The sequence below is a fragment of the Solanum tuberosum genome, unplaced genomic scaffold, assembly GCF_000226075.1.
Source record: "Solanum tuberosum cultivar DM 1-3 516 R44 unplaced genomic scaffold, SolTub_3.0 scf00034, whole genome shotgun sequence".
NCBI lineage: Eukaryota > Viridiplantae > Streptophyta > Magnoliopsida > Solanales > Solanaceae > Solanum > Solanum tuberosum.
The window spans coordinates 1,881,804-1,904,795 of record NW_006238962.1 but is presented as its reverse complement, the minus strand read 5'-3'; the positions used below and the strand labels follow the sequence as shown (position 1 = coordinate 1,904,795).

At 35.7% G+C, this 22,992-nt stretch overlaps 4 protein-coding genes across 5 annotated transcripts in view; 1 reads left to right on the top strand and 3 right to left on the bottom strand.

The window, feature by feature from the left end:
- The window catches only part of LOC102599118 (exocyst complex component SEC3A), a 19,688-nt gene extending 11,822 nt beyond the window's left edge, over positions 1-7,866 (bottom strand). Inside the window, exons 1-7 of one of the 2 annotated variants that reach the window (XM_006342542.2) lie at positions 7,601-7,866; positions 5,068-5,113; positions 4,959-4,983; positions 4,099-4,179; positions 3,949-4,016; positions 3,750-3,852; positions 2,928-3,076 (exon numbers count right to left, since the gene is read on the bottom strand). In XM_006342542.2, coding sequence (XP_006342604.1) covers positions 2,928-3,076; positions 3,750-3,852; positions 3,949-4,016; positions 4,099-4,179; positions 4,959-4,983; positions 5,068-5,113; positions 7,601-7,778 — 650 coding nt within the window. In that variant the 5' untranslated portion in view covers positions 7,779-7,866. Of the gene's footprint in view, positions 1-2,927; positions 3,077-3,749; positions 3,853-3,948; positions 4,017-4,098; positions 4,180-4,958; positions 4,984-5,042; positions 5,114-7,600 lie in introns of both variants that reach the window. The other variant, XM_006342541.2, reaches the window with a different exon arrangement.
- Positions 7,867-9,678: 1,812 nt separating this feature from the next.
- On the bottom strand, positions 9,679-14,532 carry LOC102598785 (probable E3 ubiquitin-protein ligase ARI2). The gene is made up of 6 exons (XM_006342540.2): positions 14,163-14,532; positions 13,123-13,155; positions 12,752-13,031; positions 11,827-12,310; positions 10,492-11,040; positions 9,679-10,113 (listed from the first exon to the last, which is right to left on the bottom strand). Exons 1-6 carry the CDS (start codon positions 14,337-14,339, stop codon positions 10,005-10,007), a joined length of 1,632 nt encoding a protein of 543 aa, XP_006342602.1. The 5' UTR covers positions 14,340-14,532; the 3' UTR covers positions 9,679-10,004.
- A 1,827-nt stretch (positions 14,533-16,359) lies between these two features.
- On the top strand, positions 16,360-20,216 carry LOC102580823 (pre-mRNA-splicing factor ATP-dependent RNA helicase PRP16-like). The gene is made up of 2 exons (XM_015306661.1): positions 16,360-18,968; positions 20,060-20,216. The coding sequence occupies exons 1-2, from the start codon at positions 16,360-16,362 to the stop codon at positions 20,124-20,126; spliced, it is 2,676 nt and encodes an 891-aa protein (XP_015162147.1). The 3' UTR covers positions 20,127-20,216.
- Positions 20,171-21,326, bottom strand: LOC102598446 (protein LYK5-like). The gene is made up of 2 exons (XM_015306660.1): positions 20,501-21,326; positions 20,171-20,355 (listed from the first exon to the last, which is right to left on the bottom strand). The coding sequence occupies exons 1-2, from the start codon at positions 21,324-21,326 to the stop codon at positions 20,171-20,173; spliced, it is 1,011 nt and encodes a 336-aa protein (XP_015162146.1).
- Between the last annotated feature and the right edge of the window lie 1,666 nt (positions 21,327-22,992).

The following is a 22,992-nucleotide window of genomic DNA, read 5'->3' as shown; positions in this document are numbered from 1 at the left end:
AGCTACTTTGTGTGGGATTTTGGCTTTCCAAATGTGTTTCCAAGGCCATCGAAGTATCTGCTGGTTTGGTTGGTTTATCTTCCTGTAGGCTGCATTTACTTTAAAAGTCCCGTTACTATTTCCCTGCCACTGTAGGATGTCTTGTCCAACCTTCAAACCACTAAATTGGTCGATGGTGCTGAAGAATTTTGTTACTCTTGGTATTTCCCAATCATTGAGGTGTCTCCTGAACACAAAATTCCACCCTTGAGGTGTCCACAATTCTGCTATTGTGCTCTGTTGATGTAAAACTAAGTTATAAATATCTAGGAATAATGTCTCCATGTTGCCTGTTTTATGCCAATCATCCTTCCAGAAGACAGTTTTAACTCCATCTGCCACTTTCACTATGGTATTAACTTTGAATTCATTCCACAAAATTCTGATAGATTTCCATAAGCTAACACCATAAGGAGTAGTGACCTCCTTTGTCATCCAATTATCGTTCTCCTCATATTTAGCTTTAATGACTCTAACCCATAGACTTCGATTTTCGTTTGAATATTTCCATAGCCATCTCATTCTAAAAGCTTTACTCTGATTCTTCAGATTTTATCTTTCCATTTTTCTTGAATTGCTTCTTTCTTTTTCTTTTTGTAAATCACAATGACTTATTCTTTTTCACATGTGCATCTCCTTTTGCTACCTTTTTTTTTAACCAAGGAATCCGTCTGTGACCCGCCCTTTGGACCAATCACAGCCTTCTAAACTCGGTGGATAATGGGACCGCCCCTCTACCCTTCTCCACTTAAATACCGGGATTTGCTTTGCATGGTGTGGGGCTTGAACCTGCGACCTAAGCCACAAATCCTCCACCTTTTGCTACCTTTGCCTCTGATATTTTTTATTTCACTTCTGTTATCTCTTGTTGTCAAGGATCTTTTTGCTTCTTGGTGTTTTCTGCTTCTTCTATTATCCAACTCTTGATTTAAGCTAATTGTTCAGTAAATTAACTTGATTGAAACTACTTATCAGTACAGTAGCAACAGCAATTAACCAAGAAATTCTAAGCTGGTAAAATTTTAATTCTTTTTTTTTGGTTGACTTATTGAAAACTGAAAATCAACTTCACAATTGAAGTTATCTTCATCTTTATGAAGGTTTGTTTAAAATTACTTTTTTACTCCCTTTGTTTTATTTCATGTGTCTTAGTTTGACTGAACACAGAGGTTAATGTACCAAAATGTTCTTTGAATCTTGTGGTCCTAAACTAAAGATTTGTATAATGTACCAAAATGCTCTTTAAATCTTGTGGTCCTAAACATGCTATGTGGAATGTTTGAATTAAGGAATTGAGAAAATGGCCAAATGACCCCCCAATCTATTACCGGATTTCCAACTATACACTTATACTTCACGGGGGTCCTATTACCCCCTGAGCTATTTTAAAGTGGAATTATTTCCTCCCTGAAATGTCATTACCAGGCATGTGTCTTGTGGTGAAATACACGCACTTGACACGTGTATCTCACCATTTAATAAATGTTTTTATAAAAAAAGTACTCCTCCTTCCTCTTCCTTTCTTCCCCAATCATTTTTTCAACCCTAACTATAATAAACACCATTTTTTACCTCAATAAATTTCTATATCTCTAACAATTTATAAAAAACGAAAATTCAGCTCACCTTTTCTCTTCCCCATTCTTTATTCTTTCTCCGTCTAAAATTTTCATGATTAATTTATAATTTGAGTTTTTGATTTTGATTCTTCATGGGTTTTAGGAGAACGTATAGGATCCTTCTTTTAAAATGTAGAAGAAATTGTTTTGTTTTAGTTTCTTTTAATAAGTTTGAAGATATTTTACTTCACTTTGATTTTGTTACTCTGGAGTCCATGACTTTAAAAAAATAAAATTAATGGGTATGTTTTTTTTTAAAATAAATTTAATTTGTTAGATATTTTCTAAATAAGTCTATTGAAAAATGATTTATTCATAAAATGCATTAGTTGTTGATAATTTTTATATCAAACATCTATTGAAAAAGCTTCAACAATGATAATGGTGAAAATGTATAGTTGTATATATAAATAAGAAGAAAGAAAGAGAAAGAAAAAAAAAATTAGAAAAAAAAAACAGAAATTAAAAAAAAATTAGGCAACTCACTCTCTCAAAGAGAGTGACATACACTCTCTATGCCAACTCAGCACTTACGGGGTTATTTATTCCATTTTAAAGTAGTTTAGAGGGGTAATAGGATTCCCGTGAAAAATAGGAGTGTAGCTGGAAATCCGGTAATAGGTTGGGAGGTCATTTGGCCATTTTCTCTTAAGGAATTACTAAATATAGGAAGGGGTGTTCTTTTTAGACATACTAAAAAGGAAAATAAGACAACATTTTAATAAGGAAAATTAAGACACATAAATTGGAACAAAGGATATAATGTTGTTGAATTCTAGTAGGGATTAACATATTCATCAGTATTTAATGGATAATCATTATCTAATGGATACTATAATGTCAAATTTTCATGTTATACGTACTAGTATATTTTTAGGTAATATCTAGATTTGGTTTTAAGTTTTTTCTTCTTTTTTTGGGGGAACAAAGAAATTTGTATTTTCTTTAAGTAGCACACTTTCAATTGAAGAGGCGCACCCTTAGCTTCTACATTATTACTTAAGCCTCCAAAAAACCTTCTTTTTATGCTTTTCACTCTCTAAAACACTTCTTATACCCGAGTCCGCGTGAAATAGGCCATTCTTACAGTTGTTAACAGTCCTAAAGCACCTAATCATTACTGTAGGAGACATACTAGCCATTATTATGCAATTGCTCTCACAATTGTGCCAAGGGATGGTTTGTTAATGCAGACATAAGCAGCTTACATTTCGAGCCAAAGATGAGATAATCAAATGTCAAAACAAGAGAGACAAAGAGGTCACATACGTGCCTAAAAGAGCCTCCATGTCTTCTTCCTCTGCTTGAGACACAAGTTCCCTTTCAACAGTTACTTTCATCTCACGTTCTTCCACAGCAGCACTGACAGGCCCATCTTGGAGATTAGTATGTTGTTTGGTAAATGTTGGAGTATTTTCCTACAAATAGATTTGTATAGATTAGAATTGCATAAAGCACCAAGTTCCATTTTAGTTCCTATAGGGTTGGGTGCTGGGGATCTATATTCATATACCCTCCAAAGAAACATATAAAAGCAACTAGTTGCAAACGAATATGTATTCCAAATTAATGAAAGCATGTGTTCACTGTGGATGTAAGCAGTGTGTATAAAGTCTTCTCGAAGGGCCTTTTTTCCCTGAAAAGTTATGCTCTTCCAAGGCTTTTTCTTGTTTTTGGTGCAACCATGAGGTCCCTTTCATAATAGATGATTGGTATCTTCTGTAGAGAACCAAAGTTTTGTGTAGGTTCTCTACTTTTTGTTATATGTGTGAGTATTCCCATATTAATTAAAAGGAATTTGGTACACAGCTTGTATTTGGAAGTATTTCCATATTAATAAAATTATTGTTTGTCCACACACAAAAGATAGACCATATCCTTTTCAAAGACAATTTAACTAAAGAAAAAAGGAGATGTAGGTGAACAATTTAATTCTGATGACTGTTTGCATTATCATCATGATAATGCAAGCTCATGGGCAGAAAAATTCATCTTGAATAAGAAACAGAATGAAGCAACACTTTACAGAGACGGGGCCTACAGATGTGCTGTTAAGAGGTTCAAAGCAAGTTGCAGAACTATTATATGCACCTTTGCCCAAAGAGCCATCTCCACCACATCAATGCCAACAACCTTGGGGAGACGACCCAAAACATCTTTACAGATGTTTAAAATGCAAAGCAATACACGGTTCCTACAACAATCAAGGAAAAAGTTCATCGGCAAAAGGAAGAAAAATCATGTTGGCATAAGAATTCAGATAAATAGACATAATTTTTTTGAAACAAACCTATCATCAACATTACGCATTGTCCACTGAGGAGGAGCAACACTTTGACTTCTGAGATTATCAAATCCCTACATGAAAAAATCCTTCAGAATAAGTTCCAAATATCTTTATTATAGGAGTAAGGACAATATAGTACTTCAGTGAAATTACCAGCATAAATGTACAACCACTTGGATCATTAGTTACAACCTCCACCTTCGACAGATGCTTAAGCTTGTATAATTTTGCAGGCTACATGTGAGAGCATAACACAATTGTTAGCGAAAACATGACATTTCGACCCAATTTGCTTTAAATGAAACTCGCTAGTCTAATATGTTGATTTTGGGAGATCCGATTTGGTTCTTTCTAATGTTTTAAAATGTGAATGCACTAGGCAAGGTACTCAAACAATGTTCAGAAAGCAAATTGCTCAAGGTGCCAAGTAGCTACTTCTCAAAATTTCTTGTGACTAATTATATATGTTTACAGTAAAGAAAAGGGTGGAGGAACAGGAGTAAAACGAGATGGAAGGGAAAATTTAGCTAATCATCTGCTTCAAATTAGGGTGACTATTATTAACAAGACTGAGTTACCCTTCCCCAATTAGTAGTAACTTCAAAGATAAAACAAGGAACTGATTGCCTGAAAGCAAAGCATCAGGAGTAATGTTCAACCTTGGCTGCCACCAAGCATCTTGGTTATGCTTCAGTTTTGCCTTCCATAAGATTGGTTATATCTAGGACAATTCAGTAACATAAATACTTCTGACCAGTATTATATATCATTATAGCTTCATCATGCACATTATAAAGGTTGAGTAAAGAAACTGTCATGTTAAATTATGTGGCATTTTCATAACAATGAAGTCATAACTTCATTTTTTGTCCTTTTGATAGCCCATAATGAAGTCAGAGGTTTGTATTCACGTGGGTGGAGAACTACACTATTATTTAGTTATAAGTTTTAAGATTAGTGTCTGAACAGAAGGAAAAAAAATTAGTAAAAGAGAATAAATCAGAAGTATTTACCTCAAGAACTCCTCCAGTGGAATATTTTAACACAAACAGAAGGAAAAAAAAATTAGTAAAAGAGAATAAATTAGAAATATTTACCTCAAGAACTCCTCCAGTGGAATATTTTAACACATGGAGAAAAGCTTTAGTTTGTTGACCTTTTGCTTTTGCTGCACAAACCACGCATCATGATAGGGGGAACAACCAGAATGACCAACTCTGATCGACAATTTTAAAAGAAAAGGAAAAACTGAAAGTACATACAACCCCATTCCATTTTGTGAGGTGAACATTATCTGTTAAAATGGCACAATCATTAGAGGACTTCACTGACAATATTAACGTCAAAAATCTTGGATGAAGGAAGAGCTTCTCACTCAATTTGGCCGTTACTCAAGAATTGGAGGTGTTAGTCAAAATAAGCTCATCTTTCATCAACAACCTCTTACCCGAAAAGAGTAATTAAATTAAATAAAACTTCACACTTAATTCCCTTAGTTGGAAAGTGATCATTTCTTTCAAATTGTTTGGAATGGCCGGACAGAATGTGGAAGAGATACAATTCCTCCTTTCGCCCAACTCCTGAAGATATTTGGGTACCCAATGGCCAATTCTTCCTTCTTTTTTTCCTTTTTTGGGATTCCACTCCACTGATTGTTCCACTTTCTGTACCCATCAAATATAGCGTAAGGTTTTCCCCCCTCTTTTGGTCAATGTGGTACCTACCAACCAGTACTCTGGCCCATAGTAAAAATCCATGGCATGGTTCCATTTATTGATAATAAATTTACTAACGACTCATTTTTTCCTTAATCCTTCTTGTTTTTCAAAAGGTGGTGTTTGGGCCAACTTTCCTGAGAATTAGTTCGGATTCATGCTGGGGCAATCTATTCCAGAAGTAATCCACCTTGTGAGGAGACTGGTAGAGCAGTATAAAGAGAGGAAGAGGGACTTACATATGGTGTTCATTGATCTAGAGAAGGCTTATGACAAAGTCCTAAGGAGATTCTATGGAGATGCTTGGAGGCTAGAGGTGTACATGTGGCTTACACTAGGGCAATTAAGGACATGTATAATGGAACCAAGACCAAGGTGAGGACAATGGGGAGGATACTCGAAGGCCGAAGCACTTCCCATTCATGATGGAGTTGCATCAGGAATTGTCTCTTAGCCCGTTTCTATTGGCCTTGGTGATGGATGACTTGATGTGGCACATCCAAGGTGTCATGGTGTATGTTATTCGCGGATGAAATAGTACTGATTGACAAGATTCAACGGAATTAATGCAAGGATGGAGGTTTAGACAAACCCTGGAGTCAAAAGGGTTCAGGCGGAGAAGGACCTAGACTAAACACTTTGAGTGAAAGTTCACACTTCAGAGATGTATGCACCACATGAAGTTGACGTGAAAGTGAGACTTGATACTCAGGTCATCCCCAAGAGAGGATGTTTCAAGTAGCTTGGGTCTTCCATTCAAGGTAATGGGGAGATCAATGACGATGTCACACATCATAGTGGTATGGGATGGGCAAAATGGAGGCTCGCCTTCGGGGTCTTGTGTGATAAGAAGGTACCATCAAAAATTAACGGTAAGTTCTACAGAGTGATAGTAAGACCGACTATGTTGTATCGGGTGGAGTGTAGGTCAGTTAAGAACTTTCATGTTATGAAGAAAGTTGCGTAAATAAAGATGTTGAGGTGGATGTGTGGACATACTAGAAGAGATATGATTAAAAATGAAGATATCTAGCACCAACTATAAGCACATATTGGCATCACTAGTTAGTTTACTCTTACCAGAATGGCATATGTTACTTCCATAAATGGCGCTTTGTACTCACACTTTGCTCAATATTTTTTGGCAAGACAAATTAGTACAACAATAGTTGATCTTTTCCTTTTTCATTAATATGGTAAACCCTCCAACCAAAAGCCAAATAGTTGCTTTTCCCACAAGAAATGAGCTCAACAAGGTCTCCTCCTTATTTTTATTTCATCTTTTTTTTCTAATATGGTAAAAAACCCTCCTACCCAAGTGCCAAAAAGGGGACTTTGCTCTCTTGGTAGTTAGAAATCCTAACCTCACAGGTTTCTCCTTTCTTTTTTGTTCTTACTTCTCCTTATCCCCCCCCCCACCCTCCAAGCCCCCTACATAGGAGCTACACAGTCTTTTCAACGTTCCTCTCTCGGTAATTAAAACACCAAAGCTCATTCCTTTTTCCTTTTCTTTTTCAATTAAAAACCGAACTACCCCAAAACCGCCTAGCAGGAGTCAAAAGGATCTTTTCAGACTTTTGTTTCCTCAGTGACTCAAACTCCGCAACCTCACGATTACTCTTTCCCTTCCTCTGAAATAATTTACCATCACAACAAGTCTAACTTCCCTAAGCTACCTAATACCCCTTTCTCTATATGGTTCCAAATTTATCAGATATCCCCAAAGACACCTAAGCTAGCTATAAGGTCTTACTAAATTCATTTCCAGCTCTTGAAGCAACTCAACAAACTCAATTCCATCAAACTATAACAGATCACACAGTAACACAAGTATAAACAACACAATCACCCAACTTTACTTTCCTCTACATTTCATTAAATAACTAAAAATAAACTATCTATTAAAAACTAAATCTACACAAATAACATAGATTACATACTTGAAATGGCGATAACTCTTGGTTTAGCAGTATGACTACGACCCAATTTTCCACTTTTCGCCCAGATCCCACGACTCTTAGCAACTCTGATTGACATCACGATCTTCTGCTTAGTACTTTCTAACGCCGCCTCACAAGCTCTCCTCAACTCCTCATCATCCGCACTCGATTTCGCCATTTTTTTGCTCTTCTCTGAAGCTGAATTTCAGATTTCCTATTTTACTTGTAAGAACAGTTTACAGCTGCTGTCTTTTCCTCCCTTTTTCTAAGGAAATGTAAAAATAGTATATATAATAATAATAGTCCAACCTTTTCTTATTCAACTTTTTTCTTGGAAAATTCGGTTTGAGTCAAATTTAAACGGGTGAAATTTAATTTAGTTTTCTTAATGTTATAATGTTCGAGTTAGTTTGTAGGCATAACAGGTACCATTGTTCATCAAGATTTAAATAAATGGAAAGCGATTATCAACGTAGTATTTTTGTTTTTGTTGATGTTTTAGATTTTTGGGTATTGCTAATTAAATTAATTGTTTATTTAAACTATTCTTTGTATCTCTTTTTAAATGTTTTTACTTGATGAATATAGAATAATCGAAATTATAATAAACTTTTAAAAAATGAGTAATGGATAACATATTGTTTTTATAAAATATCTAACATTTAAAAACGTTTATAACTTAGCAAGATGACAAATATCTGAAACTGGTGAAGTATTTTATTGTTGGAAAAAATTGATTAGCTTAAATTTAGATGTCATTCAATATAAATTATAATGCAATATATCAAAAAAAAAAAAATTGGATCATGGGTATAGTCCAATCCACATAATTAAGAAAATAATCTCTAATTTGATGAATCAATAAGAAATTATTTTGTTATATAATAAAATAAAATTATAGCTTACAAAAAAAAAAAATCAGGGCAATTGTCCAATATTTTTTTTTATTTATTTAAATTTTTTTGTTGGTGGTGGTGTCATTCTTGGAACTACTTGTGATATGTAGATGTAATTAAATGTGTTAAATATGCCTATTAAATCTTCATACAAGTATTTTCTATAACAACATTTTACTATCATGATCAAATTTGTTTGGAACTGATTTTTCATTTTCTCCGACGATTTGCTATAACAACTTTTAAAAATTGAAGTAAATGACATCGTTATAAAGAGATTTGACGATACTAAATTTCTCTTTATTTTTTTGTACTCACTCATTTCATAGGAATGCTTGTGCTTTTGTTAATCTTAATGACTATTTATATTCTCTGCAACCTGGATGTTTTAATTTATGAAACCCAATCTGTATATTCATTTGTTATTTTGTAGGGTCGTGTTTTATATATGATGTGATTATCATAAGTTTATATTCAGTTTTTCATTAAGAAGGGTATCATCCATCTATTTTGTTTTCTCTAATTTTTACATATTTTTAAAATTTCGTGTTCAATCAAACTACATCACATATATTGAAACGGAAGGAGTACAAGCATTGTTCATTTTAATTCAACGGTTATTTAGTTATCAAGGTAATAGTGTTGTGACCTAAATTGTGTGGACTCTTAACTTTCAATGCCGCACACCAATGTCAAATTCTCCAAAAATACACTACTTTTGAAGAATCCGACACACGCCTGTTGACATTTTTAATGAGTTTTGAGCGACATAGGTGGTGACTTCTAATGACAAAATAATGTCATGTGAGTGTAATGCAAAACTATAACTGTGTTGCCATTTGTAACAAAATTATCTGAACTACAAAATCACTACACCTGAATTCCAAGCAAGTTGAAATTAGCCATATATACCTTCACGGTCCATGTTGCTCCATTTAAGCTGATTGCATAGCAACATACACAGTGTAATCCCAGGTACGAGGAGAGTAAAATGTACGTAGACCTTACCACTACCATTGTGGCGTAGAGAGGTTGTTTCCACTGCATGACTACCTATTACATATTATGCATAACCACAACTTTATGCAGAGTATGTGAAGTGAGTGATGAAGCAAGATAGACAGGACACTACATATCTTCTCAACAGCTGCTGCCATATTGAAGGATGAAACCTCACAAAAGTGAACCAAATCCAAATGCTAAAATTTTCTAAATTGCTCAATGCTGCATGGTGTATCAAGTTTGAACCATTTTGTCACATTATTCTTCAGTCAGATATTAGGATATGTGGCCAAACGAAAACCAACATGCACACATTGTCTTCAACTCGAACTATATGTAGTTAAGAATCTAGACTAAATTCATATAAAGTGTCGCAAAAGAATATTAGATGTTGTAGTAATCGAACCCTCTAGCATAAAATTCTAGATCAGCTCATGAGAAAAGGAATGTGCATCGTTTTCCTGTCTCTGATTGAGAGTGCTCACACGCCAAGTGTTGGTGGAATGTCAATTAGGAAGTTCTGATGCTTTAGCCACTCCCTCGGATCTATAATGAGCTATGGTATGAGTCGCCTGCTGTAGAGGAAGCAGTAAATCGTTGTCAATGCAATCGTACCTGCAAAATAAAAAAACCAGGAATGAAGCCTCACTTGGTAGACACATTAGCAATATCAGGATCAGTTTGTTTCTACAGAATATAAGTAAAGATCACTGTTTTTGCCTCTCTTGTGATTCTAACCAAAGGGCATTACTCGTTTAGAAAAAAATGAGTTTAGTTTCCCTTGAAACTAAAGTGTCATATAAAGGACCTTCTGGATAATAGCCTATGATTCCCTACCATTTATCATAGAATAAAAATGTTCCCCTAACTAAGTTCAGTTCCAAAGATTTGAACCCCGCGTAAACAACTTCTTTAGCATATCAATGTACTTGAAGAACCTAACGCAAATATAACTAATGCATAGCTAGTTTATTAGATGTGATGCACACTTACAACTCTTTGCAGAGGTTGTCTGTTAGTACAGAGAGAGTGATGATCTTCATTCTAGTCTCCAAAAGTTTATCTTCAGGATGGTCAGCAAATGGTTCCTCCAAGAACATCGAAAGTCTTTCAACATTTATTTCAAGTTGCTGCTGCAGGTTTTCAAAAAGGTTCTTCTTTATTTCCCTTTCTTTTGGTGTCATTTCATCCTTGAACAGCGCCTGACCAAAAACGTAAAATGAAACTGGATAGGAACAGGAGAGAATTCGCCTTAATTGAAGGAGTCTATTACATCCATTTTCTACCCAGCTGAAGTCCTTTGATTGCAATTCCCCTGCTTCAAGTTTCAACACTTCAAAATTTAGTTTTTGCTTCATGTTTGCTTCAGCCTCCAACGAATCACGATGAACCATATAGCGCTCATAATAATGAGTATAGCGCAAGAGATCATTTCTGACAGTCGTCGTCTTTTCCTCTTCCCCTTCCTTATAACTGCCACAAGTGTGACCTCGAATGCTACTCCATGTGTGTTCTAAACCAGTAGCTCCACCACACAACCAACTACAAAGTATAAAATAAAATTTGCATACACAAATATAAGCGACGGAGAAAGAGAAAGTACTGGTATAATTTGGCTTGGCCAACATTCTTTCAATGAATTAACTAATATGAGCGAGGAAAAAAAGGAGAAACTACTATGCCATACTTTGAGCTTGTAGGTAAGAAAAAGGAGAAATGTGTATTTTAACTGTTACTCTACACTCAAAGAAAAACTAGCTACATCTCTAGCAAGGGATGGATAACCTTAGGATCTTAACTTCTATAACCTTGAAAATGCTCTTTTTTTACTTTCTCTTCCTGCTCTCCACAATTGAGCTTATACTTCCTCTTCCTTTGCCCGCTTATACTACAACCACAAATATTGCTGCCTCTCTTTGTCCTTCTAATTCTTGGTCAAGTTTTCATTCTTGGAATCAGGACAGATTATCCGTTTTATCTGTTCATCAACTCTCTTAGCATTTCCTCTCCTTTCACCCTCTTTTTTTTTTTTTACAGTTTCCTGCTTTAAAAGTCATCAATCTCTACTCCTTGGAAGTCCTTGTTTGCATCATATGCAATTCATGCATCACAAGACTAATTACCCCCCACCCCCACCCCAAACAAAACCCCCCAAAAAACTCCCGGGAGACCAAAAAAAGAGAAGGAACAGAATAAATAGTTAAAAGACTTCAACAGAAAAATATATATCAAAATGAAAATGGTATAGCAAAGAAATGGAATAAGAATAGAACATATAAATCAGCAAATTGGAAGAACATAAGACTGCAGACATGGATAAAGTCTCACCAAAACGGCTGTCCACATCTACATCTTACAAGGTTGCATCCCCCATTCTTCTCCACGGCATTATGACATTTTGGGCAATGTTTGGCATTTTCACTTATCCATGTTACTGTCTTACCATCGTTCTTGCACTTCTTCATCCAAAGTTTCCACATCAGACATGAACAAGGAGAGTGTGCTTCTGATAAACAATTAAAACAGAACTGTACACCACATGCACATTCAACCTCACAGCAGTATTCATCATCCTCAATACGAATTGCATTTCCACAATGAGGAACACTAGGGCACCATTTAACCCTCTTGTTATCATCAATATATGACTCTAACAGAAAACGATCAAATTTCTCTGCCAAAGCAGGATCTTTTGCAGTGACGAGATCCCTAATCTTTCCTTCATCACAGATCACATTGCACTTTTGGGCCATGCAAGTTACTTGTTTACTCTGACCCTCATTTATTTTTACAATGAAATGAGTTGTCCAACCTACATAGAACAATTATTGGCAACTTTTAGCCTACACATCATTTGTTCGAGTGACCAGAAAAGAGAAAGCACCAACAATAAATACAATAAGTGAATCTAGCTCATCAACTTTTCAAGATGCACTAATCACTTTCACATTAAAGAAAATCAACGAAGCCATAGGTTTGCTATAGAAACAGATTCTAAATGCTATTGATGCCATTAAAGATGCAGTGAAATCATCAGTATTTCGAAGTTAGGTAGTAACGAAAAGGATCCCAACAGCTTTCCCACTTATGTGAGGCATACAAACAGAGATTTCAAATGTTGGGACAACAAACTCCAGATCATGTGTCATAAGTGACGTGTCACTAGTATAATGATTAAATAGGGACAAGAGATAAGAGAAACACTATATTCGTACAGAGATAGAGGCTCAGGGAAGGGATGGGAGATGCTCACATTCATTGCAAAATATATGGTTGCAGTCCATTACAGTAGTCTTCTCAACAGGGACATCTTCGAAGCAAATTTGACATGTCACTTCAGATGTCGACAGAGTGGAAGTATGTTCATCTTTCCCGTCCAGTGTCACACCCGCTTCAGCATATAACTTTTCTGTCCCTCTCTCAACAAGAACCGCAAAGACCTTGTCAACTTCCCATCGGTAATGAATAAGCAAGCTTCGAGCATGATGTTCCTTCAGAGATAGCAAGTCCATCACTCTTTGCAAGTCTTCTTTCTGCAAGTTAAATACCAATGTTTCACATGTCAGTCATTAAATTAACATTTATCCATATGGCAAAGTTGAAACTTTGGGAAAAGTTGCTCACCTGTGCAGCTAAAAGAGTCTCTTTCCTGATTACCTGCAAAACCCAATAGTAGGCATAAAGAATTCAAGAAATTCATAAATCATAAAAATGAAAACAGCAGACAACTTCACAATTCAGGGTGATTTTTTGCTTCCTATGTGTTCCCTGATAAGTAATTATATATCCTGTACTGTGCCTCATGCACTCACTTGGCACGCAGTATGAATTGCTTCACAGGACTAAGAAAATGCTTGTACGTGGCAGAAAATCAAAAAGTTAGACTGCTAGCCAGAAGCTAATCTCATTTAAAGAATTTCTAGCATAATATCATATATTTTAAAATCATTAAAACTTCTCTTTTTTTGTAAAGGAAACACCATCCAGTATACAACAACATACCCACCATAGTCCCACAAAGTGAGGTCTGGGGAGGGTAGATTGTACGCAAACCTTACCTTTAGCTTACAGGTAAAGAGGTTGTTTCCTACAGACTCTCTCAGCTCAAGAAAAAACAGTCCAAACAAGGCCAAAAGAAACAACGGAGGTGAAAGTATAACAAAGTATACTTACGAGAAACGCAGAAAACAACAGAAAACGAAGGCAAGAAACTACATGAGCAATACTACGACTACTAGTATGGACGGATAGTCAGACAACCCACTACACCATCCAGTGTCTTTTCCCATATTTAATCACTGGAAATGCATAAGAACTACTAGTACCAATTTTTCAACTGAAACAGTATTAAACAGCCGTTCTAGAGTTCTGATGTACTAGAAACTGAACATTCTGATACAGAGCATATATTGTGTGTGTGAAAGAAGCTACAACCAAAACCAGAAGAAAATATGAAGGAAAACCTAATCAAGACTCAAAAGGGACATCCATTAGGCACCGGCATTTTTCGAAAACAATAAAATTAAACACTTTGCATGAAAAGGGTTACAGGATCATTCAAGATTTAAACTTTATAAATTAATTTCTCGAAATCCTTAATTGGGTTTCAAAATATAAAGCTACTGAATTCGTTTGAACGGTAAATTTCACTTTTATCATACTACCTTGCATGAAGGACCCTTTTTGGAGATTCCATTTCTCTCTTGTTCAATTTCGGTAAACCCATCAAGAAATTCACCATCATCATCATCATCATCATCATCGTCGTCGTCATCGTCATTATTATACTGTTGATTGTCCCATTCATCATCATCGCTGCTCACATAGATATAGTCCTCCATAATTTTTCACATACACTGAAACCCCACAGAGAAAAAACGGAAAACCAAAAATGTTAGCAATTTTACGCTTTGATGATCCCTAGGTTTGTTTGTCGATTCTTGAAATTCCTTCGTGGGGAAGGAAGATTTTTGGATTTTTGGAGTGTTTTGATCGGAGTGAAATTCTGTCAAATATTGGTTCACTGTACTGTACAAACTCCTATGCAGCTTGGTCAACAATAGTCTCACCCTCTTTTTGGACTGTGATAGGATGGTCGAGATTTGACGTTTCGAGTTTGAGCCTCGGAAGAAATTATGATGGAGGCACCAACATTTGAAATAGGTTTACAATATGTGAATTTAGATTGATCAAGTTTTGAGTTCGAGCTTTGGAGAAAATTATTATGGAGATGTTGCTTTAGAAAGAGGTTTACAATCTGTGAATTTGGACTAATCGAGTTTCGAGTTTGAGCCCCGAGAGAAAATTATGATGGAGGGGCTCCTATCAAAAATAAGTTTGTAATGTGTGAATTTGAATTAGTCAAGTTTTAAGTTTGTGTTGGAAAAAGTTAGATTGGGAGTGTGTTCTCAGAGATGGGCGTTGCACTGCGCAAATTTAAGTTAGTCAAGTTTCGAGTTTTAAGTTCGAGCCTTAAAAAAATATAATGTCAGATCATGTAATGCACGAATTTGAATTAGTAGAATTCCAACACGAATATAAAATAGTACAATTAAATATTGTATGAAAAATTAAATCTTTTAATGAAGTTTTATTTGGTATATTATATTGTTAGGTTAAATTAGATCAATTTTTTTTTTAATATGGTATAATATTGTATGTTTTAGAATATTATTTTTAATATGGTATAAATCGTGTAAACTAGAATACTACAAAGCTAAATAGTCTTGAAACATTATCTTTCTTGCACAAAAAGTTGATAATCCTCTTGAAGAAAAAAAATGTTATTATACTTCATGAATTACATCATAATTAAAATCTATTTTAAAACGCTATAGATAAATTAGAATCTATAATAAATCTGCTAACAAATAAATCAAATCTACTTAAACACAAATTAAATATACTTTACATGAGAACTGATAGCACAATTACAACCCGTTTTTTTTATATGAAAAATATAAATATTTAAATTTATTCAATAAATTAATATGATATGTACATATAATTTATCAAATTAATTTTTTAAACAAAATTAACTTATTTATAAAATTTAAAAATCAAATCCAAAAAATATAATTTATTTAATTAATTATATTCAATTTTTCGATTTGAATCGATACTTTAACCACCAAATAAAAAACACAACAATTCTACTTGGTGGGCAAGGAAAGAGAATAATGTGTGGTCATATCATTTGGACAAGTCATGTGAGCATGTGCCTATTGTATTTGCACATGAAGATAATGTGTATAAAATTCAATACTTGCTCACCAAGGATGTAATATTTGGTGGAAGTTTCTTGCCAAATTTAGAAGCCTAAGTCATTAAATTAAAACTAGCCAACAAATATATAATTTAAACGTGTATAAAATTGAACAAGTAAATATTTTATTCAGCATCTTACGTGACAATTTGTATAGATTACCCATGAGGCCTCATAATAAGATCGAAATCTATGGAGTTTGAACCCTAAACAAAAGAGCAAGCAAATTATGAATCAAATCAAAGGGGCAAAGGCGCATGAACCCGCCTTTGCCCTCATCCCTTAAGGGCCGATTGGCTAACCTGAAGTGTAAGATGTATGGGCTCTTGTACGTGCCCATGCGCCTTACATGTGGTTCCACGCCTTTTACTTCCATTCCATTCAACTATTATCTCAATTTTCGTTTTCTCCGCTCTTAAACTTGATTATTCCGCTTTTAAATTTATATAAAATTAAATAAATAGCCACATATCATACCTGATAATTTGCGTACTCGATTTATTGGATTATAAATAGAGGAGTTGTATCTAATTTGAAAACTACACCAAATAGTGAGAAGCAATATTCCATCTTCCTTCAAATTCAAACAAACATATATGGCGGAGAGGGATAGAAGAAGCAAATCCATGGAAGTGAGAAGGAGAAAGAGAACCAGTAGCGAAGAACATTCATATGCTGTTGCTGCTTCTTCTCCGTGGGACATTGTGGCTCCTTCTCCAATTCCAATTAGGGCATCGGTAAGATCTTCAACTTCTAAGTATCCTGCAAAAAATTACAATTTTAGTGCTAAAAGAAATTGTATCTCTGAAATAGGTAGTACAAATGATTATTCACGAACTAGAAAAAAAATCCTTGGCAAAAACTGGGAGAATCGTCAGCTTTTGAGATCTGGAGCTGTTAGAGGTAACAAGGTGCAAACGGAGTTTGATGATGATGAAGAGGAACGGAAGGTGATTCTTCATGTTCATGATATAAAGCTGCCTCCATTTTTGGATGGGAGAGTTATTTTCACTGAGCAAACTGAGCCGATATTGCCAATTAAGGATGCAATGTCCGATATGGCACTAATTTCACGAAAAGGGTCAGCTCTTGTTCGGGAGATACACGAAAAACAAAAGAGGGATAAGTCTCGGCAAAGATTTTGGGAGCTAGCTGGGTCGAAACTCGGAGATATTCTTGGTGTGGAGAAGAGTGTTGATGAGATTGATGCAGATACTGTTGTAGTGGGTGAGGATGGTGCGGTTGATTTTAAGGGAAAAGCCAGATTCTCGCAGCACTTAGCTGTCAGTGATTTTACAAAATCGAAAACAATTTCACAGCAACGACAGAATTTGCCCATATTCTCTGTGCGAGATGAGTTATTGCAGGTGGTTAGTGAAAATCAGGTGGTGGTTATTATTGGAGAAACTGGTTCTGGAAAAACAACACAGCTAACTCAGTACCTGTATGAATATGGTTATACAGTTAATGGGATCATAGGTTGCACCCAACCTAGACGTGTGGCAGCGATGAGTGTTGCCAAAAGAGTTAGTGAGGAAATGGAAACTGAGCTCGGGGATAAAGTTGGATATGCTATTCGTTTTGAAGATGCCACTGGGCCAAGTACTGTTATCAAGTACATGACCGATGGTGTGCTCTTAAGGGAAACTCTTAAGGATCCCGATCTTGAGAAATATAGTATAATTTTAATGGATGAAGCCCATGAGAGATCACTTGACACTGATGTCCTTTTTGGCATTCTCAAGAAAGTTGTGGCTAGGCGACGTGATTTTAAGCTTATTGTCACTTCTGCCACTCTCAATGGCGAGAAGTTCTCAAACTTCTTTGGGGGCGTACCAATATTTCACATACCTGGAAGGACTTTTCGAGTTCAAATATGTTATAGTAAAACCCCATGTGAAGACTATGTCGAAGCTGCAGTTAAGCAAGCCATGACTATCCATATTGCTGGTGCCCCTGGTGATATACTCATCTTCTTGACTGGTCAGGATGAGATCGAAGCAACCTGTTATGCACTTTCAGAGAGGATGGAACAACTTATCTCATCAACAAAGCAACCAGTACCCAAGCTGTTAATTCTTCCTATATACTCTCAACTGCCTGCTGATCTGCAAGCAAAAATTTTCCAGAATGCTGAAGATGGGGCTCGCAAATGCATTGTTGCTACTAATATCGCTGAGACGTCCTTGACCATTGATGGAATTTTCTATGTCATTGATACAGGCTATGTTAAAATGAAGGTGTACAATCCCCGTATGGGTATGGATGCTTTACAAGTGTTCCCCATTAGTCGAGCTTCTGCAGACCAACGTGCTGGTCGAGCTGGTAGAACTGGCCCAGGGACTTGTTACAGACTTTATACAGAGAATGCTTATGAGAATGAAATGCTGCAAAGCCCTGTGCCAGAGATTCAACAGACAAATCTTGGGAATGTGGTATTGCTGCTCAAGTCTCTCAAAATTCAAAACTTGTTGGATTTTGATTTTATGGATCCACCTCCTCAAGATAACATTCTTAACTCCATGTATCAGTTGTGGTTACTAGGTGCACTGAACGATGTTGGGGATTTAATGGACCTTGGACGAAAAATGGTGAAGTTCCCATTGGACCCTGCCCTTGCCAAATTGCTCCTGATGGGGGAAAAACTAGAATGCTTAAATGAGGTTCTGACAATTGTTTCTATGCTTTCAGTGCCTTCAGTTTTCTTTCGACCTAAGGATAGGGAAGCGGAAAGTGATGCTGCTAGGGAAAAGTTTTTTGTGCCAGAATCTGATCACCTTACATTGCTTAATGTTTACCAGCAATGGAAAGCTAATGAATACAGAGGAGACTGGTGTAATGACCATTTTTTACAGGTCAAAGGTCTGTACAAGGCTAGGGAGATAAGATCCCAATTGCTGGACATCCTCAAGACACTCAAAATTCCACTCACATACTGCGGTTCTGATTGGGATGTTGTGCGGAAAACAATCTGTTCCGCATACTTTCATAATGCAGCTATGCTGAAGGGGATTGGGGAATATGTTAATTGCAGGAATAGAATGCCTTGTAACCTGCATCCCACAAGTGCTCTCTATGGATTGGGTTACACTCCCGATTACGTGGTTTATCATGAGGCAATCTTGACGACAAAGGAGTACATGCAGTGTGTGACAGCTGTGGAGCCTCACTGGTTAGCAGAATTGGGGCCAATGTTTTTCTCCATGTAAGATTCTGATACATTAATTCAAGACCATAAAATGAAACAGAAAACTGTTTTGGTTAGTATGTGTTAACTTCTTTAGAAATCTACATGTGATTTGTTGTTGTTTAAGTTGTTTTGGATATTTTTACCATTTGATGAATATTAGAAAAAGATCGTTCCAAAAATATAAGACTAGATGATGCATCGTTAAGCATTTGTTTGCACGGTTGTTTAGGTCAGACAATGAATTTGTGTCGTTTAAGAAAATGGTACACACCATAATTAAATATTATAACTTGGATGTTTGTCAAAAGTGTACACAAAGCAATTGTTAACCCGTTTCTTGTAAGCTTTTGTTTAGGTCTATTATTAATTTTAGCTATGAAGAATTCTATGACTGTATAATTTGAGAAAGTATTAGATGAAATTAAGTTGTTGTCTGGGGGCAGACTGAAAATCTGGATTCAAAGGGTCCTTTTCAGTTTTCTGTTTTTGCCATTTTCTTTTGATTATCCTGATTGCATTATGTCAATGTTTAGCTTTGTATTTTACACGTATTAATGTACTTTTGATACATTTTTGAACAATGTATTGGAAGGGGAGCAAATGTTGATGTACACACTGAACGAGGCATCGAGGAACGTCATGGCATCGATGATAAAGTTGATGTTTTGAAGAGTATACTCAAGATCAGTGTCAGTAGTTCAATATTGGCTACCACATGGTGGTCGAGGGCTCATTCAACGGCCAATAGAACTTAATATACAGGTTCGTATTCAGAATTTAGACGTCTGAATCTTAAAACATACAGCCTTAGTCTAGGCTCTAGAACAAATGCAAAAAAAAAACAAGGCTGGAGTTAGTTTAACCCCTCCTATGTCCATATTCTTAATTCTGACTGGTTTGTTCTGCCTTATGTACATTAACTTGAATCTTCAGTAGACATGATACTAGCTCTTCCATGCTTGGACGATTTGTTGGTTCTCGAGTCAAGCATCTTAAGCTTAGGTTGGCTACCGAAAATGCTATTTCCAAATCATCATCTTCCCTCATATCTGCTTTGATGAATCCATCCAGTTCAATTTCTGCATTTTCTCCTTCCATTATTGCAGCTACTGCAGCAGAAAGCAGAATTTCTCCACTTTCCTCTACAATTACAGCATCTTTTCCGGTGACTAATTCCAACAGTACAACTCCAAAGGCATAAATGTCCATCTTTGAAGTCACTGACCCTCTCTCAACGTACTCAGGCGCCATGTATCCTGTTGTCCCAACAAGCTCCCAACTCGTGCCTGATTTATCCGTTTCTTTAGCAAGACTGAAGTTTGCAATCTTTGCTCGTATGTTGCTGTCGAGGAGAATGTTTCTACTGTTGATGTTCTTGTGGATGTAGCCTGGTTTGGTAAAGCTGTGAAGATAATGAAGTCCATTAGCTACATCCAACGCAATCTGAATCCTTTTTTTCCAGCTTATGGTATCTCGAGACTTGGTTCTGGTCAGCCATTCCCTGAGAGAGCCATTTTTCATGTATTCAAAGACAAGAAAGAAGCAACCTTTATGTTCACAATAGCCACAAAGCTTTATTAGATTGAAGTGATTGATCTTATGCAGCATGTTCACTTCTCTAGATACATCCATGATTGCTATTTTGACTGCTAAGATTTCCCCTTTAAACCCTCCCCAGTATACAGATCCCTTTATCCGGTTCTTGGAGTCAAAGTTTCGCGTAGCATGCTTCAATTCTTTGAACTTGAAAACTTTAGGGACATGATCTATGTTCGCGATCTCCACGAGGATATCTTCATGACTTGAAGACCTCCTTGGAAATTTTCTATCCCTTTTTTTAAACAAAGCAAGAAGGACGACCCAAGAAACCACAAGCAGTAACAGAACAAAGCCTGTTGCAACTCCACTACCTATGTAAAGATTTCTCTTTGATTTTCCCTTTGAAGCATTAGCTACCGGTGGAGGTGAAAAGGACCTAACAGGTTTTCTATAATTCTCATTTCTGGTATCTAAATTTGATGGTTCAGAAGGCAGGGGAATTAGAATGGTTGTAAAAGGATACAGAACAGAATTTTCATCCAAGAATCCATTTGATTCAACTATGTTCGTTACACTAACATTAAATCTTTTGCCAACTTTAAGGATGTCATCGCCAACGTCAATTGAATAAGTCATCAAATACTTTGAGCCTTTTGCAACTTGTTTTGCTGTTGGACAGGCACACCTGAGAGGAACTTGCAACTCAAGACCAGGTCTTAAACTGAACTCATCATATTCATTTCGACGTACTAATGCATTACAGGTTGATAATCCTTGGTAAATATTATTTGCTATCACAAAGTATGTTTCAATAAGAGGTGATATATAGTACATGGTTTTGGCTTTGATAATACGAACCTGAACAAGAGCAGTCCACTGGAATTATAACCTCCTTTTCTGGCGCGAACACTGTAAGCCTCGTGACATTGTTGATACGAGTAATCTCAGACATGTTTGAAGACATGAGAGCAGCAATTCCAGGTACTGAATTGTAAGGATCCCTAGCCTTGAATATGAGAAATGCTTGACAAGTGGAATTTCTTCCATTGCAAGAGTAATTCGTTTCGTATTCGTTTTTGCAGTTCAATACTGAATTACCTGAGTATTCTTGTTGAGCTTTGGTACATGAAATTAGAAAGTTTAGTATGCAGAGAATATTCAGAAACCAATTCATAGCTGTTGTTTTCTTGATTAAGTATATGAACATGGAGGAATTGGTCTTGTGAATATATTTTGTTGGATTATGTATAATGTAAGTATAAACGCGTTAAACATTATTAAATTTTGTATATATTATGTCTCATTCGAACTTAATTTGATCCAGAAAATTTGTTTAAGGAATGTGTCATCCTATCAGAAGACTACAAAGTCAAGTGGATTTTTATTAAAGAAATCAATGTAGATGTGACAATAATTTTTGACTGACTAGACTATGTAAATGTGTCATTGTATTATCAAGAATTGTTATTATTCTTATGTTTCCATTCAAGGGGCATCAAGAGAATGAAAACAACAACAACATACCCGGAGTATTCCCACAAGTAGGATATGGGAAGGGTGGAATATACACAACACAAATCTTACTCCTACCTTGTGGAGATAAATATGATGTTTCCGAAAGACCATCAGCTCAAGTAACAGACATAAGAAGAAATGAGTTTAGAAATTTGATTTAGTAGACGTTTCATCTACTATGTGTGTCTCGAAATGGTGAAAGCAATATTTTACTTGGAGCAATATTGGTTTATTGTCATAATTCCACGACTCGATTGATACAACAACATACGTTGTGAAATTCCACAATGATACTTACTTTTGATTATTTTCAAACAGCGTTACATGTATAAGGAGATCTTCTTGGAAGCATGCTACTTTTGCTCGAACTATGTATGTATATCAATAGTTGAAAATTCCTAAAAAATGAATATTCGCGTCAAATTCAGTCATCGTCACAAGAAAATACTGAATGATACATAGTTATTTTATGCCCATTAATTTAAAATCTTGAATTAGTCTCTGAAAATATGGTACACGTAAAGAACAACACTAATCATAAAAGGGAAAAAATTAAAAGGATAAAAGGAAACTAGAGAAGTAGGATCATATCCAATTTCTATCCGACATCGAGTAAATCTTTTAGAGATGATTTAAATACGCGATTAAATATTGGAAGTGACAAGATTGATTATACCTGTAAGACTGGGTCAAAAAAAGAAGCTAGACTATGCTGAATTTACTGTCAATGACTGTAAATCAACCTATAAGACATATACATAAAACAAAAATAATCAAAAAGTTATTGATGAGTGATTTGTTTGTTAGTTCAGTATGAAGTAACCCAAAATCTCCATATAGATTGTCTTCAATTATAAAATAAGGTAAGATAAAAGAGTTATTGCTTGTGGTTGAGAAATTACGAGTTCAACTTATGAGAAAAAGGCTATTACTGAAAATGTATGATAATGACATGTACACATAGACTTAATATGTTGTTTAGGGG